Source organism: Hemitrygon akajei, chromosome 6, assembly GCF_048418815.1.
Source record: "Hemitrygon akajei chromosome 6, sHemAka1.3, whole genome shotgun sequence".
NCBI classification, from domain to species: Eukaryota; Metazoa; Chordata; class Chondrichthyes; order Myliobatiformes; family Dasyatidae; genus Hemitrygon; species Hemitrygon akajei.
In genome coordinates, this window is record NC_133129.1 from 127,803,801 (window position 1) to 127,830,511 (window position 26,711).

Here is a 26,711-nt window from a genome sequence, read left to right on the forward strand (position 1 = left end):
TTGATAAGTGTTTTTTAGTAATTCTAATGGCTTTATAATTCCAAATTATCCCAAATAATTGAATCCAATTGCTTAAAATATGACAGAGGAATAAAACATGGAATTGACTGGAAAAGATGAAAAAATCGTGGCAGTACAATCATCTTGATTGTGTTAACCCTCCCCACCAAAGAAATTGAAAGGGTTTTCCAAAAGTCAATATTGCGTTTAACCTGTTCAACTTCGTTTCGCCAATTCACTTGCAAAAGGTCATCTGGGTTTTTTGTAATAGACAATAGACAATAGGTGCAGAAGTAGACCATTCGGCCCTTCGAGCCTGCACCGCCATTTTGAGATCATGGCTGATCAACTACTATCAATACCCGGTTCCTGCCTTGTCCCCATATCCCTTGATTCCCCTATCCATAAGATACCTATCTAGCTCCTTCTTGAAAGCATCCAGAGAATTGGCCTCCACTACCTTCCAAGGCAGTGCATTCCAGACCCCCACAACTCTCTGGGAGAAGAAGTTTTTCCTTAACTCTGTCCTAAATGACCTACCCCTTATTCTCAAACCATGCCCTCTGGTACTGGACTCTCCCAGCATCTGGAACATATTTCCTGCCTCTATCTTGTCCAATCCCTTAATAATCTTATATGTTTCAATCAGATCCCCTCTCAATCTCCTTAATTCCAGTGTGTACAAGCCCAGTCTCTCTAACCTCTCTGCGTAAGACAGTCCAGACATCCCAGGAATTAACCTCGTGAATCTATGCTGCACTTCCTCTACAGCTAGGATGTCCTTCCTTAACCCTGGAGACCAAAACTGTACACAATACTCCAGGTGTGGTCTCACCAGGGCCCTGTACAAATGCAAGAGGATTTCCTTGCTCTTGTACTCAATTCCCTTAGTAATAAAGGCCAACCTTTCATTAGCCTTCTTCACTGCCTGCTGCACTTGCTCATTCACCTTCAGTGACTGATGAACAAGGACTCCTAGATCTCTTTGTATTTCTCCCTTACCTAACTCTACACCGTTCAGATAATAATCTGCCTTCCTGTTCTTACTCCCAAAGTGGATAACCTCACACTTATTCACATTAAACGTCATCTGCCAAGTATCTGCCCACTCACCCAGCCTATCCAAGTCACCCTGAATTCTCCTAACATCCTCATCACATATCACACTGCCACCCAGCTTAATATCATCAGCAAATTTGCTGATGTTATTTTCAATGCCTTCATCCAAATCGTTGACGTAAATTGTAAACAGCTGTGGTCCCAATACCGAGCCCTGTGGCACCCCACTAGTCACCACCTGCCATTCCGAGAAACGCCCATTCACCGCTACCCTTTGCTTTCTATCTGTCAACCAGTTTGCTATCCATGTCAATGTCTTCCCCCTGATGCCCTGAGCTTTGATTTTACCCACCAATCTTCTATGTGGGACCTTATCAAATGCCTTCTGGAAATCGAGGTACACTACATCCACTGGATCTCCCCCGTCTAACTTCCTGGTTACATCCTCGAAAAACTTCAACAGATTAGTCAAGCATGATTTACCCTTGGTAAATCCATGCTGGCTCGGCCCAATCCTATCACTGCTATCTAGATATGCCACTATTTCATCCTTAATAATGGACTCTAGCATCTTCCCCACCAAGATAGGAAAAATTATCATAAGTTATTTTAAAGGGAATATACCGTAAATACTCTGTATTAACCACTGTAGTGACTGGCATTAGTTCACTCTTATCACAATTAATAGAGAGACCTGAGAAACTACCAAAATTATTTGAGTCAAAATGTATTGATGTTTGTGGCTGAGAGAACTGGCAAATACTTTACATTTGGAGAGACTGAGACTATGTAATGGGGACAGAGGGGACATCTTTGAAAGGATATGGGGCTCTGTATTGGGACTTTCTTACAGGGTGAGGACGGAGGTTTTTTTTGGTGCGGTGCACCTCTGCTGTGTATATTTTATTTTTGCCTTTATATTATTCTCCCTTTTGATGCTCAATATTTAATTTGATTTTGTTACAGTTGTGGTTTTTGTGGATGTGCTGTTTTTTGTTGTTGTTTGTAGAAAAAAATAAAAAATATTAAAAAATGATATGTATATGTTTTAATATTTAATATAACTTATTTCATGTTTTCCCCCATTATCATGTATTGTATTGTAATGCTGCTGCAAAACAACAAATTTCAGAATCAGATTTAATATCACCAACATGTGAAATTTGTTGACTTTGCAGCAGCAGCATATTGCAATACATAATTTTGAAAACTATAAATTGTGTGTGTGTAGCAAAAAGAAAAAAAAAGTGAGGTCGTGTTCATGAGCTCACTAGCCATTCAGAAATCAGACGGCAGAGGGGAAGCATCAGCTCCTGAAGTGTTGAGTGCATGTCTTCAGGCTCCTGTACCTCCTCAAAGCAATGAAAATTGGGCATGTCCTGGCAGATGGGGGTCCGTAATGATGCTTGCCGCCACTTTGAAGAACCACTCAATGTAGATTGGAGGACTGCTTTGTCGAGTTCCTCTGCTCCATCCACGCAAAGCAAGATTTCCCATTGGCCAATCACTTTAATACCTATCCCCATTCCCGTTCTGACATGTCAGTTCTCGGTCTCCTCTTCTGCCATGATGAGGCCACCGGCACACCAGTAAGAAAGTCTCAGAAATAAGTACAAATTGTTTAAGGAGGCAACGTTAATGATTCACAGTGCTGGTTTAAAAAAGTTAAAAATACTTCTGTCTTCTTAATAAATGATTCTGTGGCATTCACTGGGGCATCATCATAGATACCAAAAGCAATGCAGATGCATACTGGTGACACAACCACAGCATAGCACACTCATGTTAGGTCTATAACACCAGCTCAGGGGCTTTCCAATGCAGTTAATGTGAAAATGCACACAGAGCAGGTAGCACCTGAGGTATTAATACACATTGTTTGGTGATCAATGGAATAACACTCTTGCAAGAACCAAACAATAAAACAGAAAAGCTGTTAATAGATATATAAGCTTTTCAAATAGAAATTTCAGTAACTGTGACAAAAACAAAACTAATATCTTCTAATTTATTTAGAATATATTGTCACAAATCAATTCTTCAGACCAGTTGAGATGAGCATCACTATGTAAAAATATTGAAAAAACTATCCATGTTTTCAATAGATTATACATTAGCAATAACAATCTGATTCATTAATAATGGGAAAAGAATATAAAGAACCAGGATTAATTTTGTTCCTCTCAAAATAACTATCAATATAAATCAAAGCAGCCCAAGTGCAGCTTAATAAATGGTGAAGCTGTATTCTGTGCCCATGTGATAAAAGTACTGAAAGTGTGTTTTAAGGGCCAAGAGAAGAGGGATAATGGCCACATTTAGGCACTTTTTCCACCCTCCAGCACAACTCAATCCCCAGTAAGGCATCTTATGTTCAGTACTGTTTCATTCATTAGTATCACTTAAGTAGGGTGGATTAACTTTTTGAGGACAAAAGCAGCATTTGTTTATCTAGTACTAGTGGATGCAAATGTTTCAGTGCGTGTGCAAGGGGGAGAAAAAGACAATGGGCTTGTTGTTTCACAATTACACTTTCCTACTGTATTCCCAGCTGACGAATCCAATTGAAAATCCAAATTTCCTGAATTTATCTGTAAATTATTTTATTGGAAGAAGATTTGAAAACAGTGGACATCTATTCTTTAAAGGCTAATTTGTTTATTTTGCGCACCTTTGCTCTCAACAATCTCCAAGTTGCTATGCTTTTTCTGAAAGATGGTCCCAAATATTTATGCCAGCTTCTGCCATTAAAAATGATTTTCATAAATTCCCACATTCAAGAAACCCACTAGATCTGCAAATTGAAAAGGACACTAGGTACTAGAAATCAGATACAAAGTTTACCATACTGTAAAGGAGGATTAGAACACTTCTCATCAGTAGAACATTGGACATTGTTAATAATTAATTTTAATACTATATATTTTCCAGAAAGAAATATTCAGTGCTCAAAAAATGTAAACACAAATCAAGTCCACTGAAGTAGTAAGTGCAAACACTGACAATTCAACAGATATGAAAACAGAGTTACAAAAGCTTAGAAAAAAAGTGGATTTCCTGAGAATTGGAATTGACGTTAATTACATTCGGGTTCTACTAGTATATCCTTCTGAAACCATAAAAGCATAATAGCCTCATGGACAAGCTTAAATTAGAGCAAAGTAATCTGTTCATTAATTGACTAACTTTAAAGATGAGTGAGGTTTACTTCAAAGAAATAGTCACATCAAAATAAGATTGTTATCACAGGAAAGAGTAACATTACAGAGTATTGTTATGAAATGGCGTCAAACTTGCTGTGGGGAGAAAGGGAACATAACAATGATCTCCTGAAAAGCGGTTTGCCTTTTATGGAGGCAGGGATACCAGCTAAGGGATGTGCTCGGTGATACAGATTTTCTCAGGAATAATGATACTTTTCAGCCATGGGTCATAACAAAATATTTTAACACCTCCTTGGCCATGGGGTTATTTTATAAATGAGTGAAGAATGAGAGCACAGTCTTAAGAGATACACATCATTTTGGTTTTATTTTTCTACTTCATTACCAGATGTATTATAGGTGGTAGAGGAAAAGAGAAGTTATATCAATAATGATTCCTCTGAATGAGAGGTGTTAAAGCTAGCAAACCAATACCCTCACATTATGTAGTGACTTGTCCAGGAAACTGCTGTCTATATACACAGGATTGTATTCTTTTAAAAGAAAATATATTCTTATTGCTCAGATTCTGATTATTTTGTTAGTTACAAAATCTAGGCACCTACACTTCACTTAATTAATAACCGACTGGACCCACCATGTTTTAAAATCTAACACCATTAGTATGCACCCTGTATTATAGACAAGAGCACTACTCTAAAGTGAGCATGTCCAAGACTTCATTACATTATATTCTTCTCAAGGCCTTTTAGCTTATAAAACCAAATATAATTTTCACAATCTAGAGATTGGACACATTCTTAATGCTTCAAACAAAAACTGTTTCAGATAAAGTTAGCACAGTAGATTTTTTGCTTTGTTTAACAGACTAAATTCTCACTCCATCATGTACCCAGTGTTCAGAGAAAAAAAATTCACCAGCTTCTTAAAAATGGCATAATGAAGCATACTAGAAAAAAAAATCAAGTACTAATTTATAAGTTAACTCCAAGTATAAAAACATCAGTGATTTCAATTTCTGGATGAAATGACAGTATATATGACATATACAACTATGGCTTTAAGAATTCAAAACCAATATTACTATTGCTGAAGGGTTTGAATACCGTAATTTCATGAAAGCAAAACTGTTTTTTTTTGTTTACAAAGGTGCCAAAATATTCAATGCATTACAAGGAAGAAGTTTTCTTACAAAACACTGGCCAGCAGTGTTAGATGCAGCCAGGTATCCAACTGCATAATTGGATACTTATGGATCTAAGGTTGACAAATTTTACAGCCTGAAATAAAGATAAAAAAATTTTGCTTTTCAGTGCATTAATATAACCAGCAACATCCAGTATAAAATTAAGTTGCTAGGGTATTCTAGGTTGAATTCTTCCTGTACTTTTTGGTAAGTATTAGGCTTGGAAGCCTGAATTGTTCCTAGATCCAACAGTGCTGGCCACTTCAAAATTCCATTAATGGAATAAATTAAATTCTTGGCAAGACATGACCAAGTTAGTAATTAGTTTATAATCCACATTCACATGCATTTTGAGATTAAATTAACCTATGGGTGTTTAGAACCAGTCTGTACAACTGTAAGTTGGCAAGTAGTGTAAGAAACATTGATCCAAAATATTGTACATTGGCAAGATTTAGTTTCATGAAATTATGATAATATAGTTAGCTTAATATATTGACTCTGTAGCACTAAACACCCAGTGAATGTAACAAAATATACATATCAGTCAATAACTGAAGTGTCATTGCTGTTAACCATTGGAGAAAGCAGCTCTTGCAATCCTGTTATGGTGCATAGTTGTCAGTGTTCCTGCTTCATGACATTCAGCATTTCCTTTGCCTTGTATCACCGCCATTATGCTTGCTTTTCATAAAAGGATTTGCATTGCCATTGCCAATCTTGTCCTTTTCACTTGCCTTGTCCCGTTTTTGCAGTCTGGTTTCCTTCCATCGTAGAGTGATATTCCTGTGGTTAAAATAAAGACAGGAGGTCAACTTCTGCCATGACAATTCCAGTGTCACTGAAGCCTGTGAAATGTCAGATCATGAACACGGTAGAATTAATCCCAGCCTGCACAGGTGACACTGAACAGTCCTTCATATTTGCACAAAATATCCTCATGACAATTTAACATAGTCTGATTGGCACCTTTGTCTTGAAACTCCCAGAAAGCAAGTGCTATGCTTAGCAATCTGCTCGAATGGGAAAATGCTGAAGGCAATTCAAGCTCAACCTCCCCCACCCTCTTTTTTAAAATTGCAGAACACACTGGATGTCAGAAATGGCAGCATATTTAGGTATAAATTCAGTTTGATATGCAAAGCACCATGCTTCTGAGCACACTATATATGCAGCATTTCAGGGTGGTTGTTAGGGATCATTCTGTGGTTATGAAATTGTGGTTAAAGTAAAATGTGAACCAGTTTTTAGGAAATAAAACCTGTACAGAATTTAACTTCCAACTGATACTTTATGGCTAATGATACCAATCATTTCAATTCTGTCCAATTGAAACTATATAAGGGAAGACAATAGATGAATGTTCCTGCTATTAGCACATTGATAAAAGTGCATGTTACTTCAAGACAGATCTATTTTGTCACTTAACTTCTGGATAGTTATATTCACGGAGACATCTCTCAACACTGTATATAAAGGGGTATATTTTAGGTGTCTGTGTTTGGAATAGACACCACTACTGAATATTCAAAGAGGTGCTGCCAGTTGGTATGTGCTGCCATAGTAAATATGTAATTTTGTAAATTTGCCCGACTACCTATTTTCCAAATGTTAAAGTAGGTGATTACAGCAAATGAAAATTAATCGTTTATTATTATCTTTGTGTTAAGGAAATATAAAACATTGTGTCAGATAAAAATCGTGTCAGGAGAGTGAAATTCCAGTGGATTCTCCTGGACACTCACTCTCCCCTGGAGGTTTGCTGTGTGAGTAAAAACCATTATATTTCCCAGTTACAGCTTTGCATTACTCAGTTTTGGTCACAACAGTTGATTCCAAACCCAAATACTCTCCTCAGATGGGGAAAGTGGGGGAGGTGTAATCCTGGTTGAATGGTTCCCTCAAATTTTGTTAAAACTGATTGACCACCTTACCTGTTTGTATTACATACACTGCCAGCTCCTTATGAGAAACACTCACTACTCTTCCCAAAGTAGAGGATACTAACAAAACTACAAAAAAAACCATTATAAAACATCTCATTAAAAAAATTTTACTTAACAATACAGCACAGAAACAGGCCCTTCTGGCACAATGTACCTATGCCGCTCCATTACACCCATGTGACCATTTAACTTACTAAACTGCACGTCTTTGGTTTGTTGAAGGAAACCGGAATGCTTGGAGAAAACACGTACAAATAAGCTTGATGAACTCAGCAGGTCGGGCAGCATCCGTACACTTGGTCACGAGGAGAACGTATAAACTCTTTACAGAATTGAAGCCGGGTTGTTGGTGTAATAATGTTACACTAACCGATGAACTACTGTGTCACTCCTATATCTATCTCAGCAGATTTGGAATGATACTAATGTACCTAATGCGACTCCTTCCGCATACTTCATACCAAGAACTACAAGTCAGATGTATCTGTATTACAGTGGAGCAAAGAGAATTACAGAGACACAAGAGAGGAAACACGAGGAAATCTGCAGATAATGGAAATTCAAACAACACACACAAAATGCTGGTGGAACACAGCAGGCCAGGCAGCATCTATAAGGAGAAGCACTGTCGACGTTTTGGGCAGAGACCCTTCGTCAGGACTAACTGAAAGTAAAGATAGTAAGAGATTTTAAAGTAGCGGGGGGAGGGGGAAATGCAAAATGATAGGAGAAGACCGGAGGGGGTGGGATGAAGCTAAGAGCTGGAAAGGTGATTGGCGAAAGTGATACAGAGCTGAAGAAGGGAAAGGATCATGGGACGGGAGGCCTCGGGAGAAAGAAAGGGGGAGGGGAGGAAGTACCAGAGGGAGATGGAGAACAGGCAAACAACTAAATATGTCAGGGATGGGGTAAGAAGGGGAGGAGGGGCATTAACAGAAGTTAGAGAAGTCAATGTTCATGCCATCAGGTTGGAGGCTACCCAGCCGGTATATAAGGTGTTGTTCCTCCAACCTGAGTTTGGATTCATTTTGACAATAGAGGAGGCCATGGATAGACATATCAGAATGGGATTGGGACGTGGAATTAAAATGTGTGGCCACTGGGAGATCCATATCAGAATGGGAATGGGACGTGGAATTAAAATGTGTGGCCACTGGGAGATCCCCTCCCCCTTTCTTTCTCCCGAGGCCTCCCGTCCCATGATCCTTTCCCTTCTTCAGCTCTGTATCACTTTCGCCAATCACCTTTCCAGCTCTTAGCTTCATCCCACCCCCTCCGGTCTTCTCCTATCATTTTGCATTTCCCCCTCCCCCCACTACTTTCAAATCTCTTACTATCTTTCCTTTCAGTTAGTCCTGACGAAGGGTCTCGGCCCAAAATGTGGACAGTGCTTCTCCTTATAGATGCTGCCTGGCCTACTGTGTTCCACCAGCATTTTGTGTGTGTTGACACGAGAGAGGAGTTCCTTTCTCCTTTGTGTAGACATCCACTCTAAGTCATTAAACAAATAATATAGTGTGAACTGGCTTAAAAGGAGCTGGACTAAAGAAAACCCAAGTGGCTCTCCCAAAATAACTATGGCACTTCATGCATTACTGAATTTTCTCCTCTAATAATCAGTTGAAGCAGATTTATCAAATGAACATATTAAACAACGTTTGTAAGTTTTTATGTCTTTTGACTGAAGAGCATGATTTTTATTGCCTCTGGTAAATAAAGTGAAGAAATGCTTGAATAGCCTACACATACTGTCAGCTAAAATCAGACAGGAAGCAATTCACTCAGAATTTTAAATCAACTAAAAGGCATGTAGCATGGGACATGAGGGTCCCTAATACTGAGTTTACTTTCATCTATTAGTTTGAACACCCAATTCTATAAGAAACTTTGTATTAAGTTTTTGCAGACTTCTTTTCACAAACTATTCAATGATCGATTTCAAAGCAAACAGAAAAATGAATGCAAATGAATAAAAAAAGACATTGCTCAAGTAAATCTTTTCTGTATGATTTTTAGAGGAAATATGTCAACAAGGCACATGCAGCCAAACTATATCATATTTTAATCAATGAAAGCTTGAGAAGCAAAATGGCTGAAAGAAGATTACAGTTGGGAGCTCATGGCTGAAAGAGGATTATAGCTTAGAGTTTGACATCCAATGTTACACATTGTATTAAAAGGACAGGTAGGTAAACAGAGCGAGATGGGGTGGCTCTGTTGAGAAAAAATGAAATCAAGTAATTAGAAAGAGGTGACATTGGGTCAGAGGTGTTGTATCTTTGAGGGAAGAGCAAAGAAACTGCAAAAGTAAAAAGACATTTGTGGCGGCCCGCACACGTGGGACTTGAACTGCCATCGGGAGCCGTGGGCAGACACGCGGTAGCGTGCTTGGAACTACCCGCTTGGGGCAGACCTTCCGGGGACAGTCTGACGTCACGTCCACCCCTCAGGTCACAGGGGCCCATGGGAGGGGAGATTTAAGCTCGTGATTTTGAATCAGTAAAGGCATTCTGAGTTCAGCTCTCTCTGCCTCCGTGTGTTTCTTTAGTAGCGCGTTGCGCGCGACAACATTGGTGACCCCAACATTCCAGATGGCATCTGGAGCCGGTGACTCAGTGACCAGCCATGAATTTGAGCAACTCGCACAGCACGGTCTCTCTGAAGCTCCCGACTTTCTGGGCCACTCAGCCCCACGTTTGGTTCAAGCAGGCTGAGGCCTACTTACAGCCCACACCACGCGGTACTACTACGTGATCAGCACGCTCGACCAGGAGACGGCAGGCTGGATCATTGACTTCCTACGCCAGCCACCAATGGAGGACAGGTACACTAAGCTTAAGGTGCTCCTGATCTGTACCTTCAGACACTTCCTGGGGGACCGCACGCCATCCGAGCTCATGAACGATGTGCTGGCGCTCATAAGCTGTGCCTTTTATTTGAACAGTTGCTCCTCGAGCAAATGCCAGAGGACACTTGCCTCCTCCTCGTGAGTGAGGATTTCAGCGACCCACACAGGGTCGCGGCTAAAGCAGACGTCCTTTGGCAGTGCAAGCAACGTGGAGCAGCCTCCATTGGCCTAGCCACGATCGCGCACCCCAAAGCCGTCCAGGCCCACGGGGGTAAAAGACGAAAGTTTGGAACAATGGAGTTTCTATCACCAAAGATGGGGCTCAGGCACATGCCGCTGCCATCCACCATGTGCTTTTCCGGGAAACGCCGGGGCCAGCCATCGCTAATGGCTACAATGGCTGGCCACTGAGACAGCCTTCTGTACCTCTGGGACTGACAGTCCGGGCGGCGCTTCCTGGTAGACACCGGGGCCGAAGTCAGCGTACTCCCCCCTTGAACATGGACACTCATAACGCGGTCCCAGCCCCAGACTCACCACTGCAAATGGCACCAGTATTCAGACGTATGGCCCACGAACTATCTCACTGCATTTCCGGTCCAGCCGTTTCACTTGGACTTTCACATTGGCAGCGGTGTTACAGATTTCAACTGCCTCCTGGTCGACCTAAAAGGCCGGCGTTTGGTCCACACTGAGCCGTTCCAGACTTTCCAACTCAGAGAAGCCAAGCTACCGGCCCTCCACCTGGATTCTGTGACCCTCTTAGGTAACGAATTCGCCAGGGTGTTGGCGGAATTCCCCTCCATAGACACCCCGCAGTTCTCCACAACCAACCCCAAGCACAGTGTGCAGCACCACATCTCCACGCAAGGACCACTGCTGCATGCCCGAGCTTGCAGGCTCCCACCCGACAGGCTCCTCCTCGCCAAGGAGGAGTTCTGTAAGATGAAAGAGGTGGGAATCGTACACCGCTGAGACAGCCCGTGGACATCCCTGCTGCACATGGTGCCCAAGTCCGCAGGAGGATGGAAGCCCTGCGGAGAATACAGAAGGCTCAACGATGCCACAACCGCCGACAGATACCTGGTACCCCACATCCAGGACTTCTCAGCGAATCTGCACGGAGCAACCATCTTCTCGAAAATCGACCTGGTCAGGGGATACCATCAGATCCCAGTGCACCCCGACGACATGCCCAAGACAGCCCTCATCACGCCGTTCAGCTTGTTCGAATTCCTGAGGATGCCTTTTGGTCTCAAGAACGCAGCCCAAATTTTCCAAAGGCTCATGGACTCGGTGGGACGCGACCTGGATTTCGTTTTCATTTACTCGGACGATATCCTGGTGGCCAGCATTTCGCACCGAGCACATGGCACATTTGCGCCAGCTCTGCCAACGCCTGAGCGACCACAGACTGGCAATCATTCCGGCGAAGTGCCAGTTCGGGCTGACGGAGATCGACTTCTTGGGCCACAGAGTCAACCGACATGGTGCAGTTCCCCTACCAGACCAAATCCAAGCCATCCGCCAGTTCCCCAAGCCCAGCACGGTCAAGGGCCTGCAGGAGTTCATAGGGATGGTCAACTTTTATCATCGGTTCATGCCGGTGGCGGCCCGCATCATGAGACCCTTGTTCAGCCTGATGGCCAGCAAGGCCAAAGAAGTGGCATGGGACACGGAGGCGTTCGAGCAGGCCAAGGAGGTGCTGGCAAAGGTGGCCCTCCTAGTGCACTCAAGAGTTGATGTACCCACGGCATTCACAGTCGACGCTTCCGACACGGCAGTCGGCGGAGTCCTGGAGCAGCTCATCGAGGACCAGTGGTGACCACTCGCTTTCTACGGCCACTAGAGGTGAAGTACAGTGCTTTCGACAGAGAATTGCTAGCACTCTACCTGGCTGTCCGGCATTTCTGGTACTTCCTCGAGGGAAAGGAGTTCACCGTGTATACGGACCACAAGCCCCTCACCTTCGCACTGGCCAAGGTATCGGACCCATGGTTGGCTCGGCAGCAGAGGCACCTGTCCTTTATTTCAGAATTCACCACGGACGTCCGCCACATCGCAGGGAAGAACAACGTCATTGCCGACACACTGTCTCGCCCCGGCCTCCACTCAGTAGGCATATTGTACTCAGGAATAGACTACGCAGCACTGGCGAAGCACAACAGTCGGACACCGAGATCCCGGCTTATCGCACCGCTGTTTTCGGGGCTCCAGTTGAAAGACGTCTCCATCGGCCCAGCAGCGGATCGACTCCTGTGCAACTTGTTTACCGGCAAACCCCGACCCGTGGTACCAGCGGCGTGGAAGCGCCGTGTGTTCGACACGCTGCACGACCTGGCCCACCCGTCCATCCGGGCGTCCATCAAGCTGGTTGCGGACAGATTCGTCTGGCACGGTTTGCGCAAACAGGTCAGGCACTGGGCCAGGAGTTGCGTACACTGCCAGACCGCCAAAGTCCAGCGATAGGTGAAGGCTCCCCTCCAGCAGTTCCAGCCAACACACAGAAGGTTCCAACACATCCACGAGGATATCGTCGGCCCCCTGCCAGTCTCCCGGGGAGCCAGGTATATCTTTACCATGGTAGACAGGTTCACCAGATGGCCGTAAGCCGTACCGCTCGCAGACACATCCACTGAGTCCTGCGCCAGGACGCTCATTGCAAACTGGATCGCCAGGTTCAGCCTCCCAACGGACATCACCTCCGACAGAGGGGCGCAGTTCACATCTGGTTTGTGGACAGCTCTGGCGCAGCTCCTGGGCACCCAGCTGCATCACACCACAGCGTACCATCCCCAGTCCAACGGTTTGGTAGAGCGATTCCACTGGCATCTCAAGTCGGCCCTGATGGCGTGCCTCAGGGGCCCCAACTGGACAGATGAGCTTCCCTGGGTCCTACTGGACATCCGCACAGCCCCCAAGGAAGACCTGGACACCACCTCGGTGGAATTGGTCTACGGCGCCCCCCTGACGGTCCCGGGCGAGTTCGTACCAGAGGCCTGAGGTTCGGAAGAAACTCCAGCGGCGGTACTAACGAGGCTGCGGGACAAGGTAGGGACCCTGGCACCGGTCCCGACCTCCAGGCATAGTGCCATGCCATCCTTCACCCCTAAAGACCTCTGAGACTGTGAGTATGTTTTTATTTGCAGGGCATGCCCAGCTCAACTCTACAACGGCCATACGAGGGACCCTTCAAGGTGTTCCGGCACAATGGAACCACATGTGTCGTGGAAGTGGGTGGCCGGGAAGAGACTTTTACAGTGGACCGCCTCAAATCACCGCACTTGGACATTGAGCAACCAGTAAGGATACCTGCACTGTGCCAGTGAGGCTGGCCACCCAGGCAACCTACACAGACTGGGGGCTCCACTCCCCCGATGGATGTTTCTGTGGGGGGGTGTGGCAGCCCGCACATGCAGGACTCGAACCGCCATCGGAAGCCGCGGGCAGACATGCGGTAGCGCATTTGGAACTACCCGCTCGGGGCGGACCTTCTGTGGACAGTCTGACGTCATGTCCGTCCTGCAGGTGCAGGGACCCATGGGAGGGGAGGTTTAAGCGTGCGATTTTGAATCAGTAAAGGCATTCTGAGTTCAGCTCTCTCTGCCTCCGTGTGTTTCTTTAGTAGCGCGTTGTGCACCACTACACATTGATGAGATTTATATACAGACCCTGAAATAATGGTAAGGATGTGGTCTAAAACTTACAACGGGTCAAGCACGCCAAACTGCATATGCCAAAGAGGCAAGGTTACAATAATCATGGGGCATTTCAATATGCAGGCATATCGGGAAAATCAGGTTGGTGCTGGATCCCAAGAGGGCGGATTTCTAGAATGGCTACAAAATGGCTTTTTTGAGCAGCTCGTGGTTGAGCCAACCGGGGGACCAGCTATTCTGGACTGAGTGTTGTGCAATGAACTGGAACTAATTGAGAACTTAAGGTAAAAAAACACCCTTAGGGGCAAGTGATCATTATGATTGAATTCACCCTGAAATTTGAGAAGGAGAAGATAAAGTCAGATGCATCAGTATTACAGTGGAGTAAAGGGACTTACAGAGGCATGAGAGAGGAGCTAGCTAAACTTGATGAGTAAAGAACACTGGCACGGATGACATCAGAGCAGCAATGGCTGGAATTTCTGGAAGCAATTTGGAAGGCATGAGCTATATACATGTATCCCAAAGAGGAAAAGTATTATACAGGCAAGATGACACATCTGTGGCTAACAAGAGAAGTAAAATCCAACACAAAAGCAAAAGAGAGTACATATAAAAGAGCAAAAGTTAGAGGATTCAGAAGCTTGTAAAAAGCAACAGAAGGTAACTGATAAGTAATTATAAAAGATGGAATATGAAAATATGGAGTACTTCTTCCTCCCCTCCATCTATCTTCTTACTCTTCCTGTCGTCTCTCTGCTCCAGCCCTGAGGAAGCCCTGTTTACTCTTTTCCATAGAGGCTGCCTGGCCTACTGAGGTTAAGATTAATTTTAATTTGAGGTTAATTTTCAGGTTGATTTGGTGGTGAAGAAGGCAACTGCAATGTTGCCATTCATTTCAAGAAGACTCATATATAAAGGCAAGGATGTAATGTTGAGACTTTATAAAGCATTGGTGAGGATCGACTTGGGACTATTCTGAGCAGTTTTGAGCTCCTTATCTTAGAAAGGATGTGCTGACACAAAGGAAAATGATTCCTGGATTGAATAGCTTGTCACATGAAGAGCGTTTTATGGCTCTGGGCCTGTAAAATTCAGAAGAATGAGACATGACCTAATTGAAACCTATCCAAAGGACAATAGAGTGAATGAGGAGAGGTTGTTTCCTTTGGTAGGAGAGTCTAGGACCAGAGGGGACAGGCTCAGAATACAGGGATGCCCTTTTAGAACAGAGATGAGGAAGTGTTTCTTTAGTCACGGAGAGGTCAATCTGTGGAATTCATTGCCACAGGTGGCTGTGGAGGTCAGGACTTTATGTATATTTAAGGCAGAGATTGATAGATGCTTGATTGGTCAGGTCATGAAAGGATATGACGAGTAGGCAGGAGATTGAGATCAAGAGGAAAAAATGGATCAGCCATGATGAAATGGCAGAGCACAGTCAATGGGCTAAATGGTCTAATTCTGCTCCTATATCTTTATGGCCTTGAAATTTGACCTTTTATCAGTCTGTGAAATCTATCACATGCCTGCTTACAGAAAGAAAATCTCAGAAGAACAGCAGATCTAATTTAGATACTTTCATGGGTCAAGTAATAAATGAAAAGTCAAACAACTGCAGATGATGGAAATATGGAAAAATCACAAATAAGAGAAAATTTGCAGATGCTGGAAATCTGGGCCAAAACATTGACTGTACTCTTTTCCTAGATGCTACCTGGCCTGCTGAGTTCCTCCAGCATTTTATGTGCGTAGTTAAAAATAGAATATTGTAGGTTAAACATGTCAGGCTGTATCTGCAGCAAAGGGGGGGGGGGGCACTGCGCGAGAGATAAATGTTTCAGGACTGGGACCCTTCTGTACAAAGAATAATAACTTTTAATTTTAATTTTCCACATATTGATTGGGACTCCCATACTGTTAAAGGTCTAGATGAATAAGAGTTTGTGAAATGCGTTCAGGAAAGTTTTCTAAATCAATATATAGTGGTACTGACTAGAAAGGATTCAATATTAGATCTCCTATTAGGAAACGAGTTAGGACAGGTGACGGAAGTGTGTGTAGGGGAACACTTCGGTTCCAGTAATCATATCACCTTTAGTTTCAACTTGATCACGGATAAAGATCAATCTGGTCCTCGGGTTGAGGTTCTAAACTGGAAAATGGCCAAATTTGAAGAAATTAAAAAGTATCTAAAAAGCGTGGATTGGGACAGGTTGTTCTCTGGCAAGGATGTGATTGATAAGTGGGAGGCCTTCAAAGGAGAAATTTTGAGAGTGCAGAGTTTGTATGTTCCTGCCAGGATTAAAGGAAACGTGAGTAAGAATAAGGAACCTTGGTTCTCAAGGGATATTGGAACTCTGATAAAGGAGAGAGAGATGTATGACATGTATAGGAAACAGGGAGCAAATAAGGTGTTTGAGGAGTATAAAAAGTGCAAAAAAAAATACAAAGAAATCAGGAGGGCTAAAAGAAGACATGAGGTTGCTTTGGCAGTCAAGGTGAAGGATAATCCAAAGAGCTTCTACAGGTATATTAAGAGCAAAAGGACAGTAAGGGATAAAATTGGTCCTCTTGAAGATCAGAGTGGTCGGCTATGTATGGAACCAAAAGGAACAGAGGAGATCTTAAATGGATTTTTTGCATCTGTATTTACTAAGAAAACTGGCATGGAATCAATGGAAATAAGGCAAACAAGTACTGAGATCATGGAACCTATACAGATTGAAGAGGAGGAGGTGCTTGCTATCTTGAGGCAATCGGGTATTCCTTTGGAACTTGAAGGATACTAGTGCTGAAACTGCAGGGACCCTGGCAGATATATTTAAAATGTCGGTATCTACAGGTGAGGTGCCAGAGGATTGGAGGATAGCTCATGTTATTCCATTGTTTAAAAAAGGCTCTAAAAGTAATCCGGGAAATTACAGGCTGGTAAGTTTGACGTCGGTAGTAGGTACATTATTGGAAGGAGTACTAAGAGAAAGGATCTACAAGTATTTGGATAGACAGGGACTTATTAGGGAGAGTCAACATGGCTTTGTGCGTGATAGGTCATGTTTAACATATCTACTAGAGTTTTTCAAGAAGGTTATCAGGAAAGTGGATGAAGGGAAGGCAGTGGATGTTGTCTACATGGACTTCAGTAAGGCCTTTGACAAGATCCCGCATGGGAGGTTAGTTAGGAAGATTCAGTCGCTAGTTATACATGGTGAGGTAGTAAATTGGATTAGATATTGGCTCAATGGAAGAAGCCAGAGAGTGGTAGTGGAGGATTGCTTCTCTGAGTGGAGGCCTGTGACTAGTGGTGTGCCACAGGGATCAGTGCTGGGTCTATTGTTATTTGTCATCGATATCAATGATCTGGATGATAATAACGTAAATTGGATCAACAAATTTGCTGATGATATAAAGATTGGACGGTGAGGAAGGTTTTCAAACTTTGCAGAGGGATTTGGACCAGCTGAAAAATGGCAGATGGAGTTTAATACAGACAAGTGTGAGGTATTGCACTTTGGAAGGACAAACCAAGGTAGAACATACAAGGTAAATAGTAGGGCACTGAGGAGTGCAATAGAACAGAGGGATCAGGGAATACAGATACAAAATTCCCTAAAAGTGGCCTCACAGGTAGATAGGGTCGTAAAGAGAGCTTTTGGTACACTGGCCTTTATAAATCAAAGTATTGAGTGTAAGAGTTGCAATGTTATGGTGAGGTTGTATAAGGCATTGGTAAGGCCGAATTTGGAGTATTGTGTGCAGTTTTGGTCACCAAGTTACAGGAAGGATATTAATAAGGTTGAAAGAGTGCAGAGAAGGTTTACAAGGATGTTGCCAGGACTTGAGAAACTGAGTTACAGAGAAAGGTTGAATAGGTTAGGACTTTATTCCCTGGAGTGTAGAAGAATGAGGGGAGATTTAATAGAGGTATATAAAATTATGATGGGTATAGATAGAGTGAATGCAAGCAGGCTTTTTCCACTGAGGCTAGGGGAGAAAAAAAAACAGAGGACATGGGTTAAGGGTAAAGGGAGGAAAGTTTAAAGGGAACGTTAGGGGGGCTTCTTCACTCAGAGAGTGGTGGGAGTGTGGAATGAGCTGCCAGGTGAAGTAGTAAATGCAGGCTCACTTTTAACATTTAAGAAAAACTTGGACAGGTACATGGATGAGAGGTGTATGGAGGGATATGGGCCAGGTGCAGGTCAGTGGGACTAGACAAAAAAATGGTTCGGCACAGCCAAGGGCCAAAAGGCCTGTTTCTGTGCTGTTATGTTCTATGGTTCTAACTCTTTAAGGCACTTCCTTAGGATTCAGCATAACCTGATTCTTCCACTACCCTTATAAAGATGAAGTGGAGATTCAGCATGGTAACATACCTTTCCAGCCCAATGAATCCATACCAACCAATTACACTCATGTGACTAATTAACCTAATAACCCATATGTCTTTAGAATCTGGGAATCATGGGGAGAATGGATAACTCCTTACAGTGATAGAACTGAACCCAGATTTCCGGTGCTGTAATACCATTATGCTAACCGCTATGCCACATTTGTGAATGTTGACTACACGGACCATTCAGGAAATATACAGCAATGCGGTGAGAAAAAGTAAAAAATCTGTCAGGGCAAAGATGCAGCTTATCTAGCACAAGTTATTACTGAGTGTGGCTCTGTTATAGAACCATTGGTTAGGACCATGGCTTGCGTGCATCATGAAGTAAACATTAAGCTAATGATGAATGCTCCATTCCCCCTGTTTAATGGTCACTGGTTTACTGAGATCCAAAAGATCACCTGCAACAGTAGATTATGCTCTCTACATTCCTCTTGGAACTACTGCATGGTGCAGCTCACATCCATTGTGACCTGAGGTGAATGGAACCCACAATGCGATTCAGAGAGCAGCTCCTCAGCCACTCAGAAGTCACTGGTGCTGTCTTTTTCTACAGTATCCTTCCTATATCTACTATAGTTTGCCAGCTCTTTTCTGGAAGACAGCAATGATTACAGCATCTCTTAAGTCCCTACTGTAGATGACAGGATTATGGATTTGCATTTGAAGATCTTTGCCACGCAGTTTTAAATTTTCAGTTTGAATGCAGACTGTTCCAAGGCCTTTTTAAATGCTTTTCATTCAAGAGTGACAACATCTAGATAGAATGAATTTTAAAAGATGTCAACACTACATACATCCACACTCTCCCCATCTTTCCATCGCCTTAACAATGATAGAACTTCTTTTGTCCTTACCACAACTTCCATCATCTCCAAAGGAATCCTACCAAACATAAACTTTACACCCCACCCCCCACTTTCCACAAGGTTCGCTCCCTCCATGATTCCTTTGTCCATATGCCCCTCCCCACTAATCTCCCGCCTGGCACTCATTCCTGCAAGCAGCCCAAATGCTACATCTGCCATTCACCTCCATTCAGACCCCCAAACAGTCCTTCCAAGTGAGGCAACACTTCACCTGCAAATCTGCTGGGATCATCTAATGCGTCCGGTGTTCCCGATGCGGCCTCCTTTACATCAGTGAAACTTGTCATAAATTGGAGGACTGATTCATTGAGCATCTCCACTTCATCCACCAAAAGCGGAACTTCCTAGTGGCCAAACATTTACTGTAAATCCAGATTCCCATTCTGACATGTTGCTCGATGGCCTCCTCTTGTGGCCAAGATAAGGCCACACCTTATATTCTGTCTGGGTAGCCTCCAACCTGATGGCATGAATATTGATTACTCATTCCAGTTAAAAAAAATTCCCTCCCTCTTCCCTCTTCTTCTATTCCCCACTTTGGCCTCTTACCTCTTCTCACCTCTCTATCACCTCCCCCGGGACCCCTGATCCTTCCCTTTCCCCTATGGTCCACTCTCCTCTCCTATCAAATTCCTTCCTCTCCAGCCTTTTATCTTTCCTACCCACCTGGCTTAACCTATCGTTTTCTAGCTATCCTCCTTCCCCTCTACCTTTTAATTCTTAAAAAAAGGTCTCTGTATGAAACGTCAACTATTTATTCATTTCCATAGATGTTGCCTAACCTGATGAGTTTCTCCAGCATTTTGTGTGTGTTACTTTGGATTTCCACATCTGCTGAATTTCTCATGTTTATGCACATTCTTTAGGGGCGGTTTCCTCCCTAAAGAGTTCTTGCTTAGGCTACATCCACACTACGCCGGATAAATCCGTAACCGAAGCTTTTTCTCTTCGTTTTTACTCTCCGTCCACACTAAAACTGCGTTTTCGTCTCCTGAAACTGGAGCTTTTCAAAAACGCTTTCCAGGGTGGGTATTTTTGAAAATGCTGCTCAGGCAGATCAGTGTGGCTGGGGTAACCAGAGACTTCTGAAAACACTATCAGACCGCAGCGCGTTATTTCATTGTTTTCTTGAACGCACCTTAACAATTTCAGAACAGACAGCAACGAAACCGACGCCAGAAGAGTTAGAAATGTACTCACCAAATACTTTGACCCATAACTTACTGAATAAATAAGTACACTGTACTCACTTTGCCGTTTTCTGTCCTTGCTCGTATGAAGGTGATTTACCTATTTATGCAAGTACTTCTCTGACAATAAATGTGTAACAGCCTAATGTAACATTGTATGGAAATACAAGGTAACACTGATGCAGGCATGTTTGATACATTTAACAAGGTGCTTTATTAATGCAACAGAGTTGGTCAGTTTTTCAATGTTCGTTGTCAGCCGGGTCAATCTGTCCGTGAACTCCCTGTCGGTTGCCGCCGTACGCTCCAGTATTTGTTTTTTTTTAGTTTTAAGTTCTCCTGCACAAGAGCCAACAGCTGTCCATCGTTTTAAGTTTTTCTAGTCTGTAACTACACAAACGCGCACTTTTACAGCGAGATTTGACACCAAACATTTCTCTTGTTTTCGGTAGGTGTGTCCTGCGCATGCGCAGCAGGAGGAGATTCACCAAAATCTCTGTTTCAGTGTGGATAGAGATATTTTCAAAAACGCATAGTGTGGACGCCTATCCTTCTTACGCGAAACCGGCGTTTTCAAAAATATCCGGTCTAGTGTGGATGTAGCCTTAATTACACACCAACAACTATTAGGGCAACTGAAGTAGTTATATTATTCACACCCTCTCATGACATCAAAAGGTATTCAAATACTTCCGTTTAATTAGCTACTGACCCAGTCAACAGTGACTAAACTCATGAATGATGTTTATCACCTGAAAATTAATCTCAAGTGAGGCTGCGGTCAGAAGATGGCAAGGACTACATAGAATAGCACAGCAGAGGAACAAGCCTTTCTGCACCTAACATGATGCCAAAATAAATTAATTCTTTTCTGCCTGTACATGGTCCATATCCCTCCATTCCCATTCCCTGTATATTCACATACCTATTGAACAGCCTCTTAAACACCACTATCATATCCATTTCCATCACTCCAATCAACAGATCAAGCACCCACACTATGTAGAAAAACTTGCTCCACACATCTCTTTTAAATTTTCTCCGTCTCAACTTATATGGACTTAAATGTACTTGACATTTCTATCCTGGGAAAGAGATTCTTATTGTCTATTCTATCTATGCCTCTCATAATCTTATAAACTTCTATCAAATCTCCCCTTAGCCACGCCCATTATAGAAAAATCAACCCAAGCTTGTCCAACCTCTCCTTTTGGTTCATACCCTCTAATCCAAGCATCATCCTGGTAAGCCTCTTCTGCACCTTTTTCAAAGTATCTATATCCTTTCTGTATTGGCAGTAACCAGCGTTGCAGTAACAGTCACAATAACCCTAACCAAAATTTTATTAAAGTATTAAAGTAGAGGTGGCCCCTGTTTTTCGAACGTTCGCTTTATGACAGCTCGCTGTTACGAAAGACCTACATTAGTACCAGTTTTCGCTAATCAAAAAGGATTTTCACTTTTACGAAAAAAGGACGCCCACTTTATGTGTGTTTACCGAGAAAGACCACCATGACTGTGAAGCCTTGTGCGGGCAGTTGTGTGTGCATGGTGTACGTGCCGATTTTTTTCTCCAAATCGATTTTGGCTTGCTGCCTTCCCGATTCTGATAAACCAAACTACACTGTACATACAATATTTCTACTTTATATAGGTTGCTTTACTACATGGTTTGAGTTACTTTAGGTTTTATGTGTTATTTGGTATAATTTGGTAGGTTATTTTTTGGATCTGGGAACGCTCAAATATTTTTCCCATATAAGTTAATGGTAATTGCTTCTTCACTTTACAACATTTTGGTTTACAGATGGTTTCATAGGAATGCTCTACCTTCGGATAGCGGTGGAAACCTGATATATGAATATTCTATTTGGAAAACAGACTTTCTCAATTTCACAATTTAAATGAGATTTAATGACCAAGTACAAGCTCTTGCAAATCCATGTAGTAATCTGTGCATGCTAATATTTCAATTTGATTTTCCAGTCTTTTGCTCATAATGGAGTACTGTCTCTTTTTATTTCAGATTTCAAACATTTGTAATGCTTTGGATTTTCTTAAGTAATGGAAGTTAGGACTAAACACAACTTGAATATTCCCTTCAAGCACAATGAAATTATTTGGTCATCCCTAATAAATGAAATATCAACAGAAGAATCCTTTCATAAACCTTTACTAAACCACATTAGTAAAGAATGCAGAGTAAAATAAAGCAATGTTTGGCCTGACTGAAAACAATGTTTGGAATTTGAGGCCATCAGCAAAACATCCAAATTCATGTAAGAACTTTGGTAAAACTATAAGTACACACTTAAGTATTTGTTTAAGCATACAGTATAATTAAATCTCTAATGAAACACTTAATATCTTACACAATAAATTATTCATAGATTCACATTATATTTTGGATAAAACCTACCGTATAAAGAAACGCCATATTGTCCAAGACAGGACCAGTATAAAGCCAAGGATCCAGCATTGGGTAACATAGAAAGGAATCGGAAGTGTGAGCGTATATGGGTCGTACTTCAGCACAATTAAGAATTCTGTCACTGTGATTGCAGCTACCAACCAAGCTTGCTGACCAAGTTTTTTATGGAAATGCCTGCAGAAAAGTGGTTTAAACACTATTACTTAAAATTTACTGAGGTGAAAATTAGACAAATTTACATTTTGATCTATTTAGGAAACTGAAAATAATATTTAACCTTTACCTTCACTGTTGAAGGTAACATATTATTTACCTTCACTGTTGAAATAATATGTTCAAAATTATTTGAAGAATGCACATTTGATCAATACTTTCTGCATAATCTTTATGGTCCAGCACTGGAAGTATTCACCTGAGATAATTTTGGGCTCCTCTGATCCTTGAAGAAATCTTTCTTCTCCCCCCCCCCCCCCCCACCCCAAATATAGATGTTGCATGGATACAACAGTATTAATTACAGAAGTTACTTTGTAGATACGTGTTTGCTAGCTGGTGTCTCAGCATCTCCTGGTCATTAAACATTAAAAAAATCTGTTCCCTCAATTTAACTTTCAGGGAGAAAAACTTCCTATTTCTCACGATATATAGCAGTTTCTATAACAAACAACATACAACCTTCAGTCATAATGTTGTGATGACCTTTTAACCTACTCCATAATTAATCCAACCCTTCCCCCTACACAACCCATAACCCTCCATTTTCCTTTCATCCATGTGCCCATTTAAGAGTCTCTTAAATGTCCCTAATGTATCAGTCCTAAAATCCAACAGAAAACACTGATACACAGAGCAGGCAGAATCCATGGAGAAAGGAAGATGACATGCTTCAGGCAATATTTTCTGTTTTTTTGTTTGATTTCTAGTCTCTGTGGGATTTTGATTTTAAATTTTTTAAAATTAAATTTGTGTCAAGTTTGCGCAATCATATAACTTTGATGCATCCTTGACCAATAATGGATTCCACCAGTTTTTAAACAATGATGCCAAGGCCAACTTGTCTCCAGTATACATGTCCTGTTCTTGATCACATGTTAGATTTTACTTTACAATCCATGAAGACCATTCCAAGATTTATGGATTTCTAGCAAGATGACCCTGATGCTCTAGCACATTTAATACCCTAGGATATGGACCATCATGTTCAGAGAACTTTTTAGCTCTTATATGTTTAAATTCAATCCACAGCAAGATTTCAACTACTCTGTTTTTGGCAAGGTTGTAAGAGCAACAATCAAAAGTGCTCGAACAGGATATCACAGTGTAGTGAACACCAACTGTTCACAATCCTGAAACACTTACAGAAGAGTTGAATTTAAACTTTCACCACCCTTTGGAAACAGTGGACAAATAAGCACATGCATATGGCCTGCCTTACCATTAAGGAAGTTTCATTACTTAAAAAGCATAATGTGACAACTAATAGCTACAGAGAACTATAATCAGTGAAACTACAGAGTAACAGGGGGAAAATAATTACACTAAAGATGAATATACAAGTAGAAATTTAGCTCTACATCTTGGATAGTTCCCCAAAATAGAAGTGTCTAAACTGACAAACTATTCTGAAATACAGATAACACGTTATAGTAGGAACATGAATTTTAGTTTTAGTTCACCAATATTTCCTTATTTCAGAGGAATCAGTGAAATAAATTTTGGCTTCTTCACTAGAGTTTACAATGGACACCAGTGCAATAGGTGGAAATCTTCCATTTGTGCCTAATTTGAGCATGATGTGGTCTTTATCTATGGAAAAAGGCATGACAATGCCAGGTCCAACTAATCAGAAACCTACATTTTATGTACAAATTGGTACATCGATAGTGACTACAGAAAAATGTCTGCTGTAGAAACAGATGGATGCACTTCGAATGCTTTAGAAATAAGAATCCATTTAAAATCAATGTCATCACAATGACTGAATAGTGGCAATATTTTTCCACGGATCAGATTGAGTCTACAGTCTCAGGCTGCCAATTGTCTCAATGTACACAGTATAACTGTTAAACTCATCTTTCTATTCCAACAAATACTTACAGGTCATCCATGAAGTCATAAATCTCACGCATTGCTACACCTCCTACGTGAACAAAGAAAACTAGACGCAGCAAGACGAGATAATGTTCAGGAGGCATCCAGAGGACAAATTTCAAGTAAAATGTATTTAACTCTGCAAGCAGGAACTGCAAAATATAGACACAAGTTTGCTTATTTCTTAGGTATATAATTGAAATGAAGATTTTCAAATGTAAATAGTTAAAAGAACTTTTTCTAACAAAGTAATGTGAAATTCATTTTCCTTCTTGTTTTCCCGAAATACAGGGGCAGCATGCTATTACAGCACCAGCGACCAGTGTTCAATTCCCACTGCCCTCTGTAAGGAGTTCGTATGTTCTCCCCATGACAGTGTGGGTTTCCTCCAGGTGCTCCAGTTTCCTCCCACAATCCAAGGAGTACAGGCTAGTAGGTTAATTGGTCACATAAGCACAGTGGGCCGCACAAGCTCGTTGAGCTAGTAGGCCCTGTCATCTCTAAACAAGTAAAATAGAAAAAAAAATACCCCATTTAGCACATTTGTTACAGTTATCCTCAAGACAAACAGCTCAGTACTTGGACTACAAAACTCAAATGTAAAATGTTTACAATATTATGTAGCTAATTAGTGCTGTGAAAAATGTAAATTGATCAAAGAGTTAATTGAAGGAAATAAACTGACCACAAATTTCCAATATTTGCCTAAAGTGCTCCACGTCCCATTTGCAGGAAGATTGGGAAAGACAAGCTGACAAATAGATTTGGCTGCATTATTTGTGCAAGAATCACTTCTTTCTTTTCATCCATCATTCACAAGAGACGGAAAGATACCAGCCAGTTTTGGACCCAGCTTCTCATAGTTGCTAACTGTCCCATTTGAAGAGGCATTGATAAACCCAATTATAAGAAAATAAGATACTAAAATCAAATTTTTAAATTTAACATTTATGGGATGGTGTCAAACTGGTAGTCCAGCATTTACTATCTGTCATAGTAATTTTACTTCATGTGTTTTAGAACTAGTTTCCCTATCATCATTCCAGACCTTGCCCACTTCAGTTACTAAACTAATACACTATCATACTTACAAATACTGTTTAACAATTCCTGGAATTTGAGGTAAATAAATAAATCTAGGTCTGTTTCCAACTGCTCAAGCAATGAGTAGTCCAATTATGAAACAGTGAAGAGCAAAATTTTAAATGTATGTTCACATCCAAATGTAACAGAATTCCTTACCATGAAAATAATTCCACAAACTGCCAGCCACCTGCGAAGATTTGAGGCTGGTTTCCATTCGAACTTCACCCAGCTGTATGGTGTAAATTGGAAAGCAATGCGCTTGATTTTCCCTCTGAATAAAAAGCAGAACATCAGATAAAAATTAGAGACTGTCAACAGTAAATAGCTCCTTTACACCAGAGACCCTGTACACTTATGCATTTCTACATCAATATTACTTTTTACTGAGGTACTTAGGTGAATGGTTCTACGAAGACGGAATATCAGAAAAGTTTGTGGGCACAATTTTATGTCACCCTCCTTTTACTTTGATGATAACAATTGATGGTGGATATGCAACATGCAACACTTCCAGAGATAACATGAATCAATTATAATTATTTGGGTCTGACAAAGTTGTTGTCTGTTCAATAAGATCATGAGGCTGAAATGTCTGGAAGAGTGTAATGCAACAACACAAGAATCTTCATGACATCCAGGACAAGCAACCGGCTTGATAATCCCATAGATAAACAAATAAAAATCTCAGGTTAGAAAATGCTTCCTGGGATTGCATTTTCAACTGTAATGCTACCACAGCAGATATTTGAGCAATATATTTTAGCAAACAACAATATGCAATATTCCAGG

The 26,711-nt window shown here is 41.7% G+C and overlaps 1 protein-coding gene across 2 annotated transcripts in view; it reads right to left on the reverse strand.

The window, feature by feature from the left end:
- Positions 1-3,053: 3,053 nt before the first annotated feature.
- The window catches only part of ptdss2 (phosphatidylserine synthase 2), an 82,558-nt gene continuing 58,900 nt past the window's right edge, over positions 3,054-26,711 (reverse strand). The window contains exons 9-13 of one of the 2 annotated variants that reach the window (XR_012099328.1): positions 26,079-26,193; positions 24,843-24,988; positions 22,734-22,919; positions 19,336-19,584; positions 6,070-6,195 (exon numbers count right to left, since the gene is read on the reverse strand). Coding sequence is in view for 1 of the 2 variants with exons in the window: in XM_073049213.1 (XP_072905314.1) it covers positions 6,054-6,195; positions 22,734-22,919; positions 24,843-24,988; positions 26,079-26,193 (589 nt within the window). In the remaining variant the exon portion in view is untranslated. Of the gene's footprint in view, positions 6,196-19,335; positions 19,585-22,733; positions 22,920-24,842; positions 24,989-26,078; positions 26,194-26,711 lie in introns of both variants that reach the window. The other variant, XM_073049213.1, reaches the window with a different exon arrangement.